The 19812-nt window shown below is 36.0% G+C and overlaps 1 protein-coding gene across 1 annotated transcript in view; it reads left to right on the top strand.

Moving 5' to 3' along the window:
• dpr12 (defective proboscis extension response 12) overlaps positions 1–19812 on the top strand; it is a 122314-nt gene that overhangs the window by 89146 nt on the left and 13356 nt on the right. Inside the window, exons 3-5 of the mRNA XM_066393292.1 lie at positions 4551–4744; positions 12952–13116; positions 17405–17545. Of these exons, the coding sequence (XP_066249389.1) occupies positions 4551–4744; positions 12952–13116; positions 17405–17545 (500 nt within the window). The remainder of the gene's footprint in view (positions 1–4550; positions 4745–12951; positions 13117–17404; positions 17546–19812) is intronic.

The raw sequence follows: 19812 nt of genomic DNA, 5'->3' as shown, positions 1-19812 counted from the left end.
CATTATTTAAATGTTGCCGAATTACTTGTTCCTTCATTAATGTGTAAATTGAAGTTTTGCGCTTGCAAAAGAGAACATAAAATAGTAAGTTTACGAAGAGTTAAACTTTTTCGCTTTAAGCGTCGACATGAATTTTACCGCTTCCATAACGCGAGCAACAAATTTAACACCTGGCTCGCGTTTTGTTGCATGTTGTGTATGTAATTGGTAATTAATTAGTTTGCTTTTGAAATGTCATCGTATTTGTTTAATATTTAACGTTTTCATTTATTTCTGTCCGTTTCGTTCAATTCCATATTATTTTCAAAATGGGCAACAACTCAATTTAAGTTAGTGGTCTTTTTTCTGCGAAAAAACACGATATTTCCAGTGAACCTGCGACCAGAGAGGTAGTTGGGTCAGGTTTGTGACCGCAAATTTCAGTAAGAGCATGTAAACATTTTTAGTTACTCGGTTGAAGGAGTGATATATTATGCGAGAGACCTATTCGACCGTGCTTATTTTTAACGTATCAGAGAGCTTCTTTTGAAGTCCTGTTAGAGAGAAAACACCTAGTAATGAAACCTTTTAATACACCTACTAATTTGAATTTTTTGTCAGATCAATATTTTTGTTATTCCCAAATGTACGACAACCTACCCATATACCTCAATATTTAACAATTTTAGAAAAAACTACTTCTGATTTGATCGACAGTGGCCCTAACCTTGCATTTGGTGGCACATACTGTATTTTTGGGCGTTTTTAGATCCGGGAGATCACTTTATCTACGACAGGAGCATATTATAGGATCCTTTTTATTACACTGGAGTATTTCTATGAAATTTTAAAACTGACGTATTAAGAAGCATTTATTTTAATAAATCTTATTAGGAAAAAACTGCTGAATCTGATTTTTTTCTGTTTGTCGGTTGTTGCTAGTTAGTTCCAGTAAGTATTTCCACCCAAATTCCCGAGATATCATATCACAAGCTGATAAAGTAGTTAGTATTCATCAAGGTAAGTCAAGAGCCCCAAAAACTATAAATTCCCCTATATATCCCCTCCCCCCCAAACCAACACCTCATCCTCAATCAATTCCCAGGCGCGTTCATGTGTTCAGCTTGCCAAATTCCAATAAAGTTAAAACCGAATTTGTGTTTGCTGCCTGATGGAACCCCTTGATGGCTGTAACGTAAACATATTTACTTCACCTGGCTGTAATGTCCCTGATTCCGGTGTTTCGGAGCTGTCTATCTGTACGTTAATTAATTATTGCCTAAGAGGTAGATATTCGAAGTACCAGGTAATGTCTATGGTCGCAATTTAATGAAGATAAATGCAAATAGTGTTAGGAAAAATCTGAGAAGATTAAGGTCCATCACGATTTTTGGCCTCATTCGAGCTTTGCGGTTAATTAACTCGACCACCCGAACGACCGGTTTCGACCTTATTGGATCTAGTCAGTCCAATTCATCTCGTGTCAATTTAAATACAGGCAGAAATCGGCAGGATCAACGGCAAGTACGATAGGCCTGCACGAAAATATGATGACATTTAATATTGCCGATTTCTGCCGGAATTTAGTTGACTCAAGATGAACTAAACTGACAAGATCTAAGAGGATCAGTTCTTGGAATGTTCAAATTTTTAATTAAACGCAGAGCTGAAATGAGACATAAAGTTGTAAGAGTCTTTAATTTTCTCAGATTTCCTCTACGACTATTTGCACTCATCTTTATTACTCTTGGCTGTAGGCCAGCAAAAAGGACACAGCAGATGGCGCTGGTAAGATATTTGCCTGCAAGGTCAACATACTTGCCGGTGACATTACAGATTTTTGCCTGCTTTTACTTGCATAGACGAGACCTGAGAGGATCGAAATCGGTTTTTGAATCAGTTTAGCTTATTGAACGCAGAGCTGGAATGAGGCATAAAGTCGTAGCAGACTTTAATCTTTTCAGGTCATAACTCAAGCATAGGACACTTTTATTCCTCAAATTCTGTAGATCTGAAACAAGACAATTTATCAGCCTCTGTGCGAAAACATTATCCCAAACACAACGTGCACTATTCGGAAAAATAAATGCATCCAGAACGCGAACGTACCTTCATTGTAAAAGCTCTGCGCCATTATGGTATTGATTAGCTGACGTTTATCTGGCAAATGCGATCTATCTCGGTGAGTTATGAATAGAAATCACGTCGCTCGTTCTCTATTATAAAACGGGTTCTGAAGGGTGCTTCGGATTTATTTGCCTGAGCAGTAATTTGGCCTCTTATGGAGCCAAAGTGCCTTGTCATCGACAGAAAACTTCTGGGGCTTTATACAGAAAGGAGCGACTGGTTTGCTCATAAATTTGCAATATTTATTCATGACGAGAAAGAAGCGACTCCCAAGTGACATTACAAAAAAAAAATTAAAACTGCTTCCCTGTCAATGTAATGGAAAATTCAGTATACCTCTTTAAAAGTTCTAATTCTGGCGTTTCAATTCGCCGTTGCGGAACGCCTAACAAGGTTCACATCATTAGCAAACTCGTGCCCCTCATCACTTTCATAATTGAAAACAATATAGTAGTTTCATAGCCAATCAAAATGTGTTACCTTTATATCTTAACAGGTTTCATGTAATTTGTCAGCATGTAAATTACTCCAAACACATAAACCGAGACCCTCGAATTCGTGAAGTTTCTGTGGTCTCAATACATGCCTTCCATATCTTATGTAATATGCAACGAAGTTGCAGAAGCAGGAGGGAGTTGGTTTAGTTTCCTGCAGAGCCTTGTGGACTTTGTTTGCATTATTTGGCAGATTTGCCGTGTGGAGAGTAGTCAAATGCATTGTCAGCTTGGGGGCATGTTACGGGAACATTCAACACACAACGAAATCTAAAATTTAGATTGGTGATAGAATTTTCGAAGTAGTTCCTTTCCTCATTATACAAGAAGATCCTCCGGGAGCTGCATCGAGCTATTATAGATTAACTATAAATTGTTAAATACTAAAAAGATGGCACGATGTCAAAGTTGATGGGAGCAGCACTCCAAAAATATTTTTAAGATGATAACACTTTCTGATATATTCTGTATATATAAGGTGTCTAATGAACATCGGTGCAAATTAGCATAACGTGCCAGCAGATAAAAGAATAGCGAGATTCAGCTAAATATGTTTGATAAAAAAGAGCAGGAATCGAACCCGAGTTAAGATGTAGCTGAGTTGTTGGTAGGGACATATTTCCCCATTTGACTAATACAATAGCGTAAATAGTATATGTATAGTAATTTATCTAGTTAAAATGATTCGCAGAAAATCGTGTCGCCGCGTCGGGTTTACCAACATCCTCTTTCCTTTCCTGTTGAACGCTTGTTTCCTACTGCAGACATCCCACGAACTTTAACTTACGTTTAGTATAAAGTCCAATATAGACTTTCTCGAAAGTTTGAGCATCTAGTCTGGACTTCTTATTGATCATTGAAGTGGTAAATCCAACAAATTTACATAAAACCTTCTCGCTATAAATACACGTCTTAACAAGACTATGCTAGCAGGATTGTACAGACAGGTCCGTACTAGAAGGACAGTATTAAGAAACCATGAATGGTCTTTTAACTTTTCCAGCTCCCCAGGCCAGCAACCCCTGCAAAACGTTGACTTTCCTTAATGAGCATAAAAACCCACCCTCACCACTCTAATTCCCAAAGATAAGTATCGTTTTTGTCCGGACCTTCGTCTCCTTACCTGACATAAATTTTGTATGTTTAAACTGAATCCAATTATTCTCAGCTAACTAACCCGCAAAGTTAGCTATTCAAGAAGGATGATTTTTAGGAAGCTCTCTGAAATTCATCACGCCTTAAACCTACGATTACTTTTAATTAAAAAAGTTAACCAATTTAGGGGCAGGCATGTGGAATTTATTGAGGGCACGTTTTAAACTTTGACGTTTAGGTGCTGAACGGGTTGAGAGTTACGTTTAGGCCTTTAATTGTATTGAGCGAAAAAAGCGTGCAAAATATCAATTTGAGAGTTGACGCTGTTTGCATCAAACCGGTATTATCGGCATTGGAAATCTCCTGTCCTTAATCGCTTTAAGTTTGTATAATATATATTGTAATTACTATTTTTAGTGTTGGTTTTAGCCATTTAGACGTTCTTAATAGAACACAGAGGAATAAATATTTTTCACTGTTATAACCGCCCTATTTACAACAACAAATAAAACACATGAAAATTTCATCCTCTCGCTATTCCCCGTCACATGTTAATTCGCAAACATAATTTACAAGCAACTGTATGTACAATTGCGAATAATTATCGAAATAACAGGATCGAGCACTCAGACGTAAAGGGATCCTAATATGTTTGCTTTGAGCGTGTTAGAATTTGTGCAGGTAGGAAGCGCAAATTCCGCTTTAACTCCATTATTGAAACGTATTTGCTAATTGATTAAACATTACCGTGTTGATGGATATTGTGGTGATCAACAAGAGTTTTTTTTTTAAGTTGTAGCAAGACGAAATTAGTAAATTTTCCTCTTTTCCTAACCACAAATTTGTTTCTTCCAGGGCGAAAAGTCCAAGATGAATACTCGGACAAGAAACAACTGTGGCACCCCAATTTCGAAGACTACAGCCGAGCAGAAGCCTCAGTGGGTTACGACAACAACACAATCACCAACGTAACTGTGCAGTTAGGGGCTACTGCGTACCTGCACTGCAGAGTCAGGAGTTCCGTGGACAGAGCTTTAGGGGGAGGTGACGTAAGTATCAAAGATAAACTTGAATATTCCTTGGGTTAATATCCGAGCTAGCTCTAGCCTTCGGCTTTTGGGTTGATCGTTAAAGTTCTCAACATGTAAGTGGCTCTCCAAAGTCCACGAAATTGGATCCATCAATAACTTAAGGGCGATTTAATGCCTTTGTAGTTAAACTACAAATCTCCCAACAATCGATACCAACATTGTGGGCCTTGGGGGAGCTCCCATGTTCAAAATAAATAGCGTTCTCATGGAAATGTGATTTGGTTACCGAATAAAAAGCGGATTTTCAATTTGCGCATCAGTTGTTGTATATGGTGTGTGTTTTAATTATCGCCGTGTTACACATTGTCGATGAGTTCGTTTGTTTGTTTTCCTTTTTGTACGATAATAAACGCATTCAGCATTCAGTTAGAATTGACACCGGGGAACACTGATGAACGTTTTGGCATTAATAATATTTTGTAGAGGTAAAAATGATTGTTATTAATTAGTTCTGAATATGGTATATCTCAAAATCTCGTGGAAAATAAATGAAAGCCCCTGAATTGACGCTATTTAACCTTAAGAAATTGAAGTTTTTCACTCGGGATAACGCTGGCACTAAAATCTTGAAAATGCTAAAAAGAAAAATACATATGTAATTTATCCAGACAAGAGGGATATAAAATTAGACATATTTGCACCTGACGAATCGTAGTGAAAAACTGATACTATATTTCACAAAATCATATAGAATAGTCCGCACCTAACGAGCCACAGTTCACCAATATATTCTTTCTTCAGAAAATCTCCAACATTGCCTAGACCTCAAGCAATTTTTGAGATATTTTCGTAAAATTTTTACATTAACATACTAATTTAAATTACCCTCACTATTTTTAATTATTTAATTATTAAAATTTACAGGATGATACTTCCCACACGATCGAACATCACAGGTCATTTCTTCTCCAAAACGCTATTTTCGATCCGCACCATTGAGATCTCGATTATCTTAAGAAATACAAGAGCCCCGCTTAACGAGTCGAAACTTTCTAGTTGCGTATATGCAGGGTGTCAAAGTTTCGCTCATATCTAACATGAGGACAGTAAATTAAAATTGCCTTACTAAATGAATTAATTAATTATTGAAATCTACATGATGATATTTTCAATGGGTCCAACAAAATTTCATTTTTCCAAGCTTGTTTGTAGTTCGCCACTGAAAATTTGCGTTTTAATTTAAAAACTTTTTAAAGTGTTTTGCAATATTTTATATTTACCAAGATTTCTGCATCAGTTTTTCGATACCCGCCATTGGGATGTCGGTTATCTGAAGACAAACGAGGTCCATTAATTTAGGGCAAAGTTGAGCTGTTTAAGGCTTGAGATGGTCAACAATCCGACGATTTGGCAACTGCACTGCTTACACGAAACATTTAATACTACACAGATAGTGCAACCCAAAATACACACGCTGATAATATTTTGGCTGCTATAAGTACCTCTGTTATTTGGTTAAAGCAAAAAAAAATAATCGGACTTAAATTATGTTTGTATGTTCTAGGTGGTTATATTCAAATGAGGAATGCCGCAATCAAATTGCTTAAATAAAATTAGTATACGTACTTCACCAAGAAAACATATTCACAAAGAAACCTCCAAATTACCCAACAAAAAAATGATGACGGGCACATGCACACATCAAATGGAAAATTTATCGATGTTAAATCTTGAATAAGTATATGTTCAAGATTTAACATCGATAAATTTTCCATTACACTGGTTACTAAATTTTTTCCTAGAAATGAAAGAAAATATTACTGTGCCCTGAACTCTAAAGCGACTGAGGCCCACAAAGAAACATGAATATAGGTCCTATATTGACTGTGGATGCCTCACTTCGGGCCATGGAAAAACAGAGATAATACCGGGGAGCGATGATGACCACCAAACTAATACACCACTATTAACTTTTTCAAATGTTATTCTTATTTTTCATATTAATAATAGTAATAAATTTCGCTAGTTCATCTGATTGCGTTTAAGTATACTGTATGTTTTAATTTATAATAATCGCTGACTCCGCATTAGCGATCACACGGAAGGAAGCTCAAACCGAGTTCAAGAAAATGATGGTTTGACTGTCACAAATAGAAAATATTGATAAAATATGAGACAATAAAATTAGAACATAGCACGTAGCACAATGAATTACTCGGTGTTTTCCAAATTCGGCGATTAGACAGAAACTTATAAAGGTGACATGAGAATTATTTTCATAGGAGGCAACAAACACTATCGACAAAAAGTGGAGAAATGATTCAAAATTATCAATAACTCTACAAAAAATGATACAAAGATTTAATTGGCCTGTAAATAAAATTGATTTCAACTTATAAACAATATTCCTGTATATGAATATTTATTTTTGAAATTTTTGGTAAGAGATCATTGATAAATTCGATGGACGAAAAATAGAGAAACATTTATTAATAACCTTTTTATATTTACAACAACTAGTATCTAATTGCGTATCCTTTATTTTTGATCATGTCAATGTATTTACATCTCATCGACTTAATCAGGTCATCAATGTATTCGGGAGTTATAGAAACCCAGCCTTCTTTCAATATAGAGAGAGAACAGTTCGTCTCGATTTTTAAATTTTCCTGGATATTGGCGTAACTGTCTATCTAACTGATTGAATGGGTTCTTGATGGGGTTTAAATCGGGACTCTGCGCTGGCCATTTCAAAACACAAATTCCGTTTTCTGCAATCCAATGTTTAACGACCCAGCAGTATACTTCGGGTCGTTATTATGTTGAAATGATCAGCGCAAAGGCATATTTACCTTCGCAAATAGATACATTTGATTCTGCAGTATATCCAGATACTGAAATCGAGCCATGTTTCTTTGTATTCTAATCAAAAGGCTAACACGACACTCACGAAAACCCAAAAAATATCCTCACATCATAACATTTCCTCCCCCGTATTTTCTTGTTGGTAATGTGTATTTAGGTCTAACCACACTGTTTTGGCCATCTCACCCACTTCACTACATCTGATCCGAACAAGTTGAACTTGCTTTCATCTGAGAATAACACAATCCTCTATTTAGGAATATTCCAGTCAAGATGGTCTTTTGCAAATTTAAGTGTCGCGGCGCGGTTCTTGACGAAAATAAGAGGAAGGTTCGCTAAACGTCTTCTATAAAGCCCCGTGCCTCTCAAGCGATAGAGAATACTACAAACTGAAAGCGATATTTCTGGAAATTTTTTCTTCATTGTGGAAGATCCAAATGGATTTGCTAAGACGAATCTTTTCATTAGTGTGTTTTCAGCGGAGGTTGTTTTTTTCAGTTTTCCTAGGGCTTTTCACTGTTCCATAACGTTTAAAAGATGAAATAATTTTACTTATCATATATCAATTGAGATTAAATTGTCCGGTAATTGAAACCTGCTTTTCACCGCTATTGATTTTTTCTATATTTTTTTATTTAATATCTTCTGATAAAGCACGTCCGCGCAGCATTTTCAGTACTATTCTGTATAAAAATTGTGGAGAATTGTTCTAATAAATTGCAATTATAAAAATGTTTCTCTATTTTTTACCGCTCCGAATTTATCAGTTATTTCTCTCTTGGCAAAAAAAAATAAATATTCATGTACAGGAATATTGTTTACAAGTTGAAATAAATTTTTTACACTGAACGATTAAGTTTTTATATTATTTTTTGCAGAATTATTGATAATTTTGAATTGTTTCTCCACTTTTTACCGATAGTGTATGTCAACATAGAGCAGGATATTATCGGAATAATTGTCGTATTTGCTAGATATTGCGCAGTTATCTACAACATGTCTTCTCTATTACGATAAGCGGTGTCACTATTGCTATCTTGACGGACCACTTTTCAGAAACACCTGGTGCGCATAGATAATTTATTTTACCCCACTTTGCAAAAATCGCTTTTTTCTCCCGATTTCTGCCTTTTCGTGCCTCGCCTCACTGCAAAATTAAAAAACATCATGTATGAACCTCATTAGGACATCCTATTTTGTCATGTTGGACCTCGCCTCGCTCGATCCGCAGAATCCCACTCGTTACGCAAACCTCCGCGTTTCTTAACTTGTCACATAAATAACTATCACAATTGAATAGTGTTTTTCTATCATAGTTCCGTTCTAAAATGATTTTACGCAAAAAAGATGGTAAACTGTTCTCACGCGTACTGAATTAAAAACGGCCTCTAGTTAGGTATGAACCTGCACTGCATGTTGATAACCCCCACTTCGAGTGCTCAGAATTTTAAAATTGTTTGGAAATATCAATTTCATCAGCACACCAGCTGTCACCTTTTATTTGATTTATTGGTCAATTTTGTGATATCACTAGGCGATGCCTGGGACAGAATGCTAATATCGCCGATAAAGTCCTCAACAACTTTTTTTTATTAATTATACCCGATGCTCGGCAAGGAGAAAACTTACAGAAGCGCACTTAGCAATGGAAAATTAGAGAAGTCATCAATTATCACCCGTAAACAACTTCTTCCAAGAACAGTTTCTTCGCCTGCATACCATTAGGGCTGTTTTACAGAAACCCCATCAATCATGCACCGTTCAACCCCAAAGGCTAATATTGTAATTATGCCTTCCCGATACAATATCAGGAACACGTTTCTCGCCCAATTTAGCCTGATCGATTTCCATTGTTTGACAACCGCCCCCCTGAGTGATCGTAAAATGCACGTAGAAAGAAACTTGTCCGATCATAAAGATCTTTAACTTTAGCCTTATTTATGAAGTCGTTAAACATGGCGGCATGGCAACGTTTAATCGATTTTCCCTTTAATATTAAATTCGACTAAAAACATGACAATGGTGTAGTTTTGTAAGAGAGATAGGATATTTGCCTATTTTTGTTGAGAACGAAAATAAACTATATTTTCGACACTGTTGGTTGCGGCTGTTGTATAGATACATCCGAGCGGTTTAGGATTATTTTCTATTAGAGGCGAAAATAGAACGCGCGTTTGCCTAAATATTGAATTCCTATTTTGGGTTTGCCATTCATGAAATTTAATATTGAGCTGTGCGTTATTGGAATTCAATTTCACCGAATGCGTGTTGTTATTTTATGTTCATCAAATAATAAATGCACACAAATACCCGGTACATGTTTGAGGTCCAAGCGTTCGCGCGGGGACCTGTACAATGAGACCCGACATTTTAAATAACATTTTTCGCTATATTGACTTTGACCCACTATGCAAAGCCAAATCTAATTTTTTGCTTCGTTTCTTCCGTTATCTGCTTTATTTCCTGGCTATTTACGCTCAATTTCGTTCTCTATCTACGTGTGATAATCAGTTGCATTCAGTGGAGTGACCGTAAAACAGATTTGCTTGCCAATTTCGCAATTTCATTACTTACTTCATATTCATCGCATCTACTTCTGCGTAAATGCGGAAAATTCGAACCTAAAGTATTTATCGCTGAAAATACGCTTTATTATACTCGAGCAAAAATTCAATAATGCTTTGAGTTACTGTTATTTTTATTATGGGCGAATTAGTAATTTGGCATAATGAAGAATATGCAAATAAATACTTTATCACCATTAAAAAGTTTATAAAACATCCAAAGTTGTTTTTACATTGCCTTTATGAAATATAAAAGATTGAGGTATTTGGAAAAAGTTTTCATGCAAGCCCATCCCGCTGAAAAGTTTTAATCTGTATAGAGGCGAGTGAATGTAACTTTCCGACTTTCCGATGTTAAGTTTAAGGTTCTTTACCTCTTATTTGCCGTGAAGGAGGAGATTGCAATAAAGGTCTTGTCGGATATACTGTAGTAAGTTTTAGTACTTGATTAGCTACAGACACTGATAGATCGTAAAGCTTCGAGAGAAGAATAAAAATCATCTATTCTTTTCTGCCTGAAAAATGGTTTGCCCCGAAAATACTTGTCAAAAAAGTGAATAACATTTTTCGATCATATTTTTCGCTCACTTTCATTAAAAAAACTAGCAATAGGCGTTGAACCATTTCCTATGTATCATCAAAGATCTGACTGACAACAGATCGAAATAGAATTTATTCAAGAGATTCCTTTGATATTTCAACATTTCCTTGGAGCTTTTTTTCAACGATCACCCGTCATCAATATCCATAAAAAGGAGTGCATTTCTGAAGTGATGGTAAAGCTGATTTACAAGTGAGTAAAATATAATCATTTTTTTACTTCATAGTTACGATTTTTTAAGCAAATCGTAAAAATTAACTTGCCCAAATGAATGGATTTAAACGACGTTAAAGTGTTTTTAAGATTAATTTAAAAATCTACTAAAACAACTATCGAAGATTGATTCCTACCACCTGTAGATTTTAATAGAGAGCGACTATCCAAGGATTTAAAAACGAAAACAATTAATTCTTTTATTTCCTTGTAACTTATTTTTAAACGTTTTTTACTTATTTTAGTTTTTCCTTCATGTCCCAATTACTCCTTGTATATTTTCATAAAATTTTAAAGTGCACGACACTTTTTGTCTATCCCTGTAAATATACCAATGGCGTTTTTTTAAGTACAACTTTTAAGCGTGAGACCATGGCTTTTGTAAAATACCAATAATAACGAACAATAATGGCAAAAAAGACTCTTTGAAGTTGTAGCAAATTGTTAAAGTTTCCAAATTATGCTTGAAGACTTCTCCACTAGGACAAAATCAAAAATAAACAGTAATAGGAGCACGTTCGATGGTTATTTTAGCAGATTTTCGTCCTCATCATTTCCTTTCAATATCAAAAGTATTCTATATATATCATCAATCACAATCGGCTAAATCAATCCAAATGTCTTCTTTCAGGATACCGATTGGAATGTATTTCGGGCACAATGTCGGAATTACTATTATTACAAAAAAAAAACATTGAAAATGTCACATTTTTCTTAGCTTTTGTAAGATTTTTATGAGGAAGGAGGATAAATGATGCTGAATAATCCGCATGTGGTTTTCGACAATCTGTTATTTTAAGCAAACAACCAACAAAGGCGTCATGGATAGATAAACCTGAAAAAGCTGCAGATACTTATACATTACAGTAACAGATCGTTTAGATCCATTCTAGTCCCCATATATCATCGTGCACTTTGAAGAAAAATGCACGTCTTTCTCTATCTCCTATCAGGTAACATCTCAATTTCCCATACAAACATCGAAATTTGCCTACCCTGTACACATCTTGAGGCTATGGCACTTTCCCAAGATTTAATTTATTTTACATCATATATTAAAAGCATTTTCCTTACCGTTGCAGCTGTAGGTAGCAGTCATATCAACGAGAACCTGTTTGAAGCAATAAAATTCCAGGACCAAGTCGAGACTTGCTATTTAATTTATATAGCCCCAACCAAAGCACCAATAAAATGTAAACTTGGTATACTGGTACACGTACAATATTCCATCTGAACGAACTTTTATAAAAGAACCATTCTCGTGCGCCCTGAAGAACACAGGCAAGAAAACAATAAACCTAAAGTCAATTCGGCAAATCCAATAAAGTCTTTATTGCAATAACCTATACCTGCAGGCAAGCAAAAGCCAAACAGCCTTAGAGCTTATCTGCAATGAGTTGAAAAGTGCACTTTTATCCAACTTGATTACGATAAACATTGCTTCCATATCTAAGAAAAAGTGGAAAAAGTATTTCTTAGATTTATCAAACGCTACAGCGGTAAATGGAGGTTTACCGTACAAGGGGAAAAATGCCCTCTTCCACCTCCTAACCATATAAAGCTGTTTATGTGATCAGCGGAATTTTGCGGGACGAGTGGAAAATATTTTTTCTGCAACTGTTGGTACTCTCGGATTAAATGTGAAAAAATTAAAACTTAAAGATTTCTCCATGTCCCGAAAATGACAGTGAGTGAAATAGGTCCTTTGCGCGCTGTTACTTTTACTTTCCCCACGCTGCCATGGCAACGTAATGGTGATATTGAAACATTCGTGCGCAAAACTTGTCATATTTCGATGGTTGTAGAAAAATAACGCATTTTATCAAAACGGTCCAACTTTTTAACGGATTTCATGGTATTATTCTAAAAATCCACTATTTTACTACAATGGAAATTGTTAATTATCCTCCCAGGACAAATACATTTCCCGCTCTAAATGACTCTCCAGAGCCTTAAAAGTAATAATTTATTCTTTATTTCAGCAAGTCTCCTGGATAAGGAGGAGGGACTGGCACATTCTCTCTTCGGGTGTGTTCACGTACACGAATGACGAACGGTTTCAAATCCTCCACGCGGAAGGTTCGGATGATTGGACTCTCCAAATAAAGTACGTTCAGAAGCGGGATAACGGAACGTACGAATGCCAAGTAAGTTGATTTATTTCCCCCTTACGATCCAGTTTCGTATTTCTTTAAAATGTGTAATTGCATATGAAGTGAGGGCATTCATTTTCCCATCAAACCGGAGGTGCTTCGCAGAGCATCAGCGGGAACATGACGAGTAAAAAAATGTTGATTGCTTGCCATTAACTGTTATTAATAATAATGACGTTTCGTGACTTGAGGTAAACACTTTATACGTTTTCAATGGTGTAATACTTTTCAAAGCAACCGTATGTCATTAATCATGTTACAAGGGAAATTGGAACGAAGTGTTCATCAATAATAAATATTGTTGATAATGTTTCGCATCAGCTTCGGCAAGGAATATACTTTGTCATTATTAATAGCTAATTTGTTTGGGCCGGGATTATAACAAACAATATTTATTATTAATTAACGTTGAATGGAAGGTACTTGCAGTAGTGATTAAACCGCGAATCGTTTAGGTTCGACTCGAAAATTATTAATAAACTACTTTCCAAACGAGACATGCATACTAATTATTGAAATTTAATAGGTACCTCTATTGCTGAAACTGAGAGAAACAGAAAATTACCGAAAATATAGTCACTTTAAGGAGATGAACAACCGAAACTGCTCAACGTGTAGCGAAGCGAACGAGGAGCTTCCATAAAGTGTGATATTTCTGGGTCGGCTACCATTGTGCCACTCCAAACTTTAAGTGGTCTGTCCGTTCGGTTTATGAAACTTTTTTTGTCACTTAAGTTCCTTTTTGTACGTGTATCCGTTTTGAGAAATTTGTTAGAATAAGATAGAAAACACAATATTCGCCACTATTGAGAAACCAATATAAGAACGACCGGTAACTCGACTCAAAAGTGAAAAACTTCGTATATTGCCTGTTATTCTCTCAAGTAGCTCGAAAACTGATATCTTACAGATACAGGAGAAATGCGCGAGCAATGCAACTTTGTAAGTTTAACGAGAATTTAAAGTTTTAGGAAATTATGGTTTAGCGTCCTGCCACAAACATCGAGTAAAATTAGTGTTGCATGTGTTGGGACCTTGAAAACTGTAAGAGGTACATAAACGGTTAAAGGGGCAAAGTTTTAGATTATTTTATAAGAAAATCATATCCGCTTTAAAAATTGCTCGATCTTTTACCGTTTTCCAGAAAAATGGGAAAACATCGTGGAAAATCCATATTGAACTTCATTCAATAGTTTGGTTACATACTGAAACTAGTTTTGGAAGTACGTTTTGTTGGGGCGCTTTTTTATCTAGAATACCTAGATACCATGAAGTATCAAGAAATAATCTATCGTCACTAGTTTTCGAGATATGTAGTGGTAACTTCGTAAATTGTCGTGGACACCGTATCGGTTTCTCTTACCTTGTGCATTCGAATATGTTGTCAATTCATAATTCGACAGTTTCGTAATAAGAACAAACAGCAAAATAGGTTCTGAACAACCCAATTTAAAATACCAGCATTCGAACCTATTGTGGTATTGAGTTATTCGAGAAGAATTAGAATATTGAGTAGTTTATCCAATAAATGAAACTGTTTGAAAAACTGTCATGCACAGCATGATGCATTTAAATTTGTTTTTTGCATTTAATCATGTTGCATATGACGTGTATCAATAATTGGATGTGTAAATAATATTGTAGACCGATGGGTAGTCATTATAACATGAATATTTAGCGTTCATGTTTTTCGCTTTAAATTTAACAGTTTTTCTATTTTAAAATTCGCTTGCTTTTTGCTATTTACCTCAATTGCCCGAGAATTTAAAACTCTGTGCTGATCTGCAACGCAAATAAATATGAGTCCTTGAAATAAAAATATATTCTAATTCCCATTCCGCAGTAAGATTTTTTTTGTTAAAGGACTGTGCGAGAACCAAATGGGGACGTAACATTACATCCAATAATTCCTTTAGCACAAAACATGTCCCGTTATGTCTTGTGACTTACCCACTAATTTTCATTCTATCGTGAATTTGTTCTAACGGATCTTTCATATTATTTAAGGCAAAATTCCTCATTTCAGGGAACAATGTAATGTGTCGAAAGAAGGAAAATGGGTGTGCTCATTTAGTCCACCAATGTAATTTGGAGCCTGAGAAATATCTGATGTCTGTCGTCTGGAAACTGTAGACTGACAAAATCACTTTCTCGGGACTGAGGAAAGGTAGACCGGTGACCATTTAACAAAATCCAACAAAAACGTAATGAACCGCACACGTCAGTTAAGTAAAGATTAATCTTTAGAGGAAACAAAGATGGGACCAAGGTGTGCGTCGCAACCCTGACTTGATGCTGAGGAATTTCGACTTTCCGAGAAGAAAAACAAAAGAATTCCCGGGAAATTGGATAGATGTCCGTACACAGACATCTGCGGTATTTTTCGAATAAACACTCGTGTTCGCCCTGGGTGTGTTTTGTTTCTTTTCCGAGTGTTTTCCTTTCGGATACTGATCTAACCACCATTGAACGACTAAATATTTAAGCACCCTCAAAACTATTTGCGTTTAATCTGCCAATTTGAATGACAAAGTGTGGCGCAAATGAATCGTTAAATTATGGATCGCATTGTGCTCCAAATGGCAACTCCAACCATTGTTGCCTGGGATTATATTTTAGCTTTGTTTGCCGCTGATGATAATTTTAGTTGCTAATTTTGAGTCGCAGCTACGTTATGGCTTATGGCGTAACACTGTGAAAAGGGGATCAATTAAAATAATATCACGCTTTCTCAGTCCCGAATAACCGTGGCATAAAGTACATTTTCGGCATAATAAGGCAACCAACCAAAGGAACGTCTCTCTATGTCGTCTTAGAATACGTAAAAGGCGGAGATTTACATAACGTAATTGTGGCTTCCAAAGGGAATCGTGACAGTTTTCTAGATGACGTTTCTGTTTTGCTTATGTATTTACCATAAATTTGATTTAAAATTTTTGTCCAAGGCGTTGTTTGTTCAACCAGCAAGCAATTGAAAATTTCGCATTTGCAGGTACATGAGAAAAATATCTCTGACTGGTACAATTTAATTCGCCACTAAAAAATTTCATTTTTCCTGACGGTAAGTCTTGACCAGAAAACGAGTCTGTAGTCGCTGAATCAAATTACGGATTTCCGTAAGTTGACGACATAAGTTTTGCGGGCCAGGAAAAGGATGAAATGGGTCACTTTTGTACTGTCATCAGTTAAAATACAGAAAGTACAGAAATTACAGAAACGCCCCGTATATTTTTTCGATGTTTTTAAACTAGGGTTCAAACGGATGGTTTCTACTAACACACGTGTTTCTATATCCAAGAATTTTGGGAAAAAAAACTAAATATGAGAGACAAGGGAATCTGCAAAAAAATCCCTCATTCGTGGTTTCTGAAACCAAATCGTAAAATCTATTTAAGAGAGCTTCTATAATTTTCTATCTTAAATATTGAGATGAAAATAATAATTACAAGATCAGCAACCGTCAGACCTAATCACCGTCTATCTAAGCAATCTTCTCGACTAAGACAAGCCAATTAAGATAAAGTCCTGCACGTAGCAGGACTGAGAAAGAGGGGATCCCTGTTAGCGAAATCATAACGAGGGTGAGCAAAAACAACCAAATTTAATCTGCGAATCTGGCGAGTTTCAAACGACCTTTGAATATTTAAGTCTATCAAATTTGCATAGCTTATATAGGACTTGACATTTTCACAGTTGATGGAAGCGCAATTTCATTTTTTGGCAATCGAGGATAATGACTTATTATCGAAAATTAAAAAACGTAATTATTCAACTGTTTTTTTCCCTTTCATATTTTGAATTTATGCAAAATAATTTTATGTCAACAAGTGTCCTGATCATGACGATATTATTCGTCGACACGGAAAATTTTACGAGCCAAAATGTCAAAGAGCTTTTGGAGACTTATTAATCTCGGTGGCTGTTTTCAATCAATTTTATTAACCTTTGGCATTTCGGACCGTCGAAATTAGACCGCAATGTAACCAGATTCCGTCGTCTGAGCCGCCGGAATGTGTCGCACAAAGCGATCCGGCGGATCGCAATTTCCTCATAAAATATTCGTTATCTCTGTTGATGCGGGTATTTGTCTTCTACTAATAACAATCGGAATTATAAATGACAATGGCTAACAACCAGTGCCGAATTGCGTCATTAGTTGCATTGTCAGTACGGCTTAATGTCGTACAATGTAACTAATTTCCATGCTGACCCGTCGGGCCCCTATTATTGATGAATTAGCTTTAGTCTTTTGGTGGGTTATTAATTATCTTGCTTTTCACAGATTTCCAGCAGCCAAGGAATCGTGTCGCACTTTGCCAATTTGCAAATAGTCGTTCCCGAGGCCACCATCCAAGGTAGCAGATCTGGGGAGCATCACGTGGACGTCGGAAGCATAATAGATCTGGTCTGCACAATCGATAAGGTAAGGCAAGATCTCCCTGGCCAGCAGAATGGTCGGCTTGATAACTTGAATGAAATTACCATAACGCAGATTTCGAGCAGATATGCCACACGGCATCTCGGGAACTGTAAGAGGTAGAAAAATGGTTGAATGGGAAAAGTCGAAGAGAATTTAATGACCAGTTTGATGTTGCTTTAATAACGATTCAATTTTTTCTCGTTTTTGAGTTATTTTCAAAATATTAAAAACTTTGTGTTTTACTCTCGTAATTTTTTCGAAAACGTTTTTTTTTAATAACACAAAGTCGTTTTCAAGCGTTTTTGGGATTACAAGAAAATAGGCAATATCGTTCCTGACCAATCTAGCTTCAAAAGGAAAATTTTTTTCATAAGGCACCGTAAAACGCTGCTGATTCTCTTTCCTCAGATCCATTTTGACAAATATTTTCATGTGATTCTAGCCAAAGTTTTGAAGTAGAAAGTACACAGATTCAGACGAGGAAAACACTTTGGTTGAAACTTTACTCGGAAAAGATAGTTATCAATGGTCTAATAATTCGGTAACAAAAGAAGAGACCGGGTTGTTCAAGGAACAGTTAAAAATGTTACCGATCTCGCTGGTGCATTTGTGTTATTTTTTTTAAAAGATACCCTTTCTGAAATTATTTTTAATACAAATGGAAAATAAGTCCAGAGTGCAAGCACAACCACAATTTCCATGTCTGAATTGAAGGCTTTAGTCGGACTTTTCAAGTTACAAGCTGCTTTAATCTTTCAACTGAAATTATTTTCAATGCACCATATTCGTCATACAGATATCGAGCATCAGTAAGTGGAATAAGTTTCTGTTTTTGTTTTTAGACAAAGTCCAGAGCATGAGAGTTTTCGGGAGCTGTTATTGCATAAGACAATACCTTGGTTTCCTATAAACCAATAGCAAATATATATATATATATATATATATATATTTGCTATTGGCCATGAAATCATCTCAAATACGTCAAAACCGAAAAAAATCCAGGTCTGTAATAACACTAAAGGAGCCCCAGACCCTTTCGATCGGACGAGCCAGAACGTGTGTTCTTAGAGAAAGGCAAAACGATGGGTGCTTACTATGTTCCATAACATGATAAACATTTTTTGTATCAGTTCTAAACGTTGAAGAAGAAAAAGGAACAGACCGAGAACAATACGGAAAACGGACATACTGCAGCCTGCGCAATTAATCTAAAACAGGAATAACAAAAATATTGCAGAAAATGTTGCAGGCCACTTCGTAGAGAATACCGAACAAAATTTAGTTTTGAATGTATTAATTACAACATTTTAAAGAGTTTATAAACAAATATTTTTTGTTTTCGCTCCACTAATTTACTTGTTTTTAAATAATTAAGGCGTAGCAAGAACCCCGCTACCCACCCACGTAAAATTTACATATTGCTGGCGTAAACGTGGAATAAAATAACGTTGGAATTCGAGGGTTAATAACGAAAATACAAATTGGTAGGGTCTTAATTTTTCCGCATATTTTAATTAAAACGCCATTTTATGTGCATATTTTGCGAAGATTTCGTGCCTTTTCAAGCGGTTATTTTAAGATTTTTTATGCATATAAATCCGCACATCATTCATCAATAATAAAATTATACAGCGAATCTCGGATAACAAGTCAACAACCACCTGCAATCTCTCCAGGTCCTCGAACCGAGAGTAACTTAAAGGTGACTTTAAGCCTGAAGATTACTCAAATTTTACATGCAAAGGTGTCAGTTCAAGAGACGCCTAGACTTAGACTATTTTAGTGGCCTTGCAGGGACGTGGGGGGTAAGTAGCATGAAGAGCAAGAAAAGCTCTTCCACCTCCCACATGCGAATGACTCTGAGAGTTAAGCTTCAGTTAGCGGGCGCTTTAAAGCACTAAATGGCCGACAATAAGGGAAATAAAAACATGGGATACTAAATATTTATCAAGTTGACGTGGTTAAAAGTTTATTGTCGCAATAAAACTTGTATACAGGAGGCGGAAGCCTATAAAGGCATATCGGGGGATCGTTACTACTTCAACGACGCACGTGCAGTCCGATTTAAGGATAAGAGGTTTATGTGAGGGATAATAAACTTGCATATTGCTCAATTTGCAGGATGGTTTGTTTCCTGTTACTGAACTGAAATATTACCATTGAGATGTTCCGCTTTGAAACTCGGTCGATGGTGGTAGAAAGTCCAGCAGGCCTCTATTATCAAGGAGTATGGAGCTCAAGTTAAGGGCTCGACTGCCGGCAGGAAATAG

This window comes from Euwallacea similis, chromosome 9, assembly GCF_039881205.1.
Source record: "Euwallacea similis isolate ESF13 chromosome 9, ESF131.1, whole genome shotgun sequence".
NCBI lineage: Eukaryota > Metazoa > Arthropoda > Insecta > Coleoptera > Curculionidae > Euwallacea > Euwallacea similis.
This window is presented reverse-complemented; position numbering and strand designations above follow the sequence as displayed.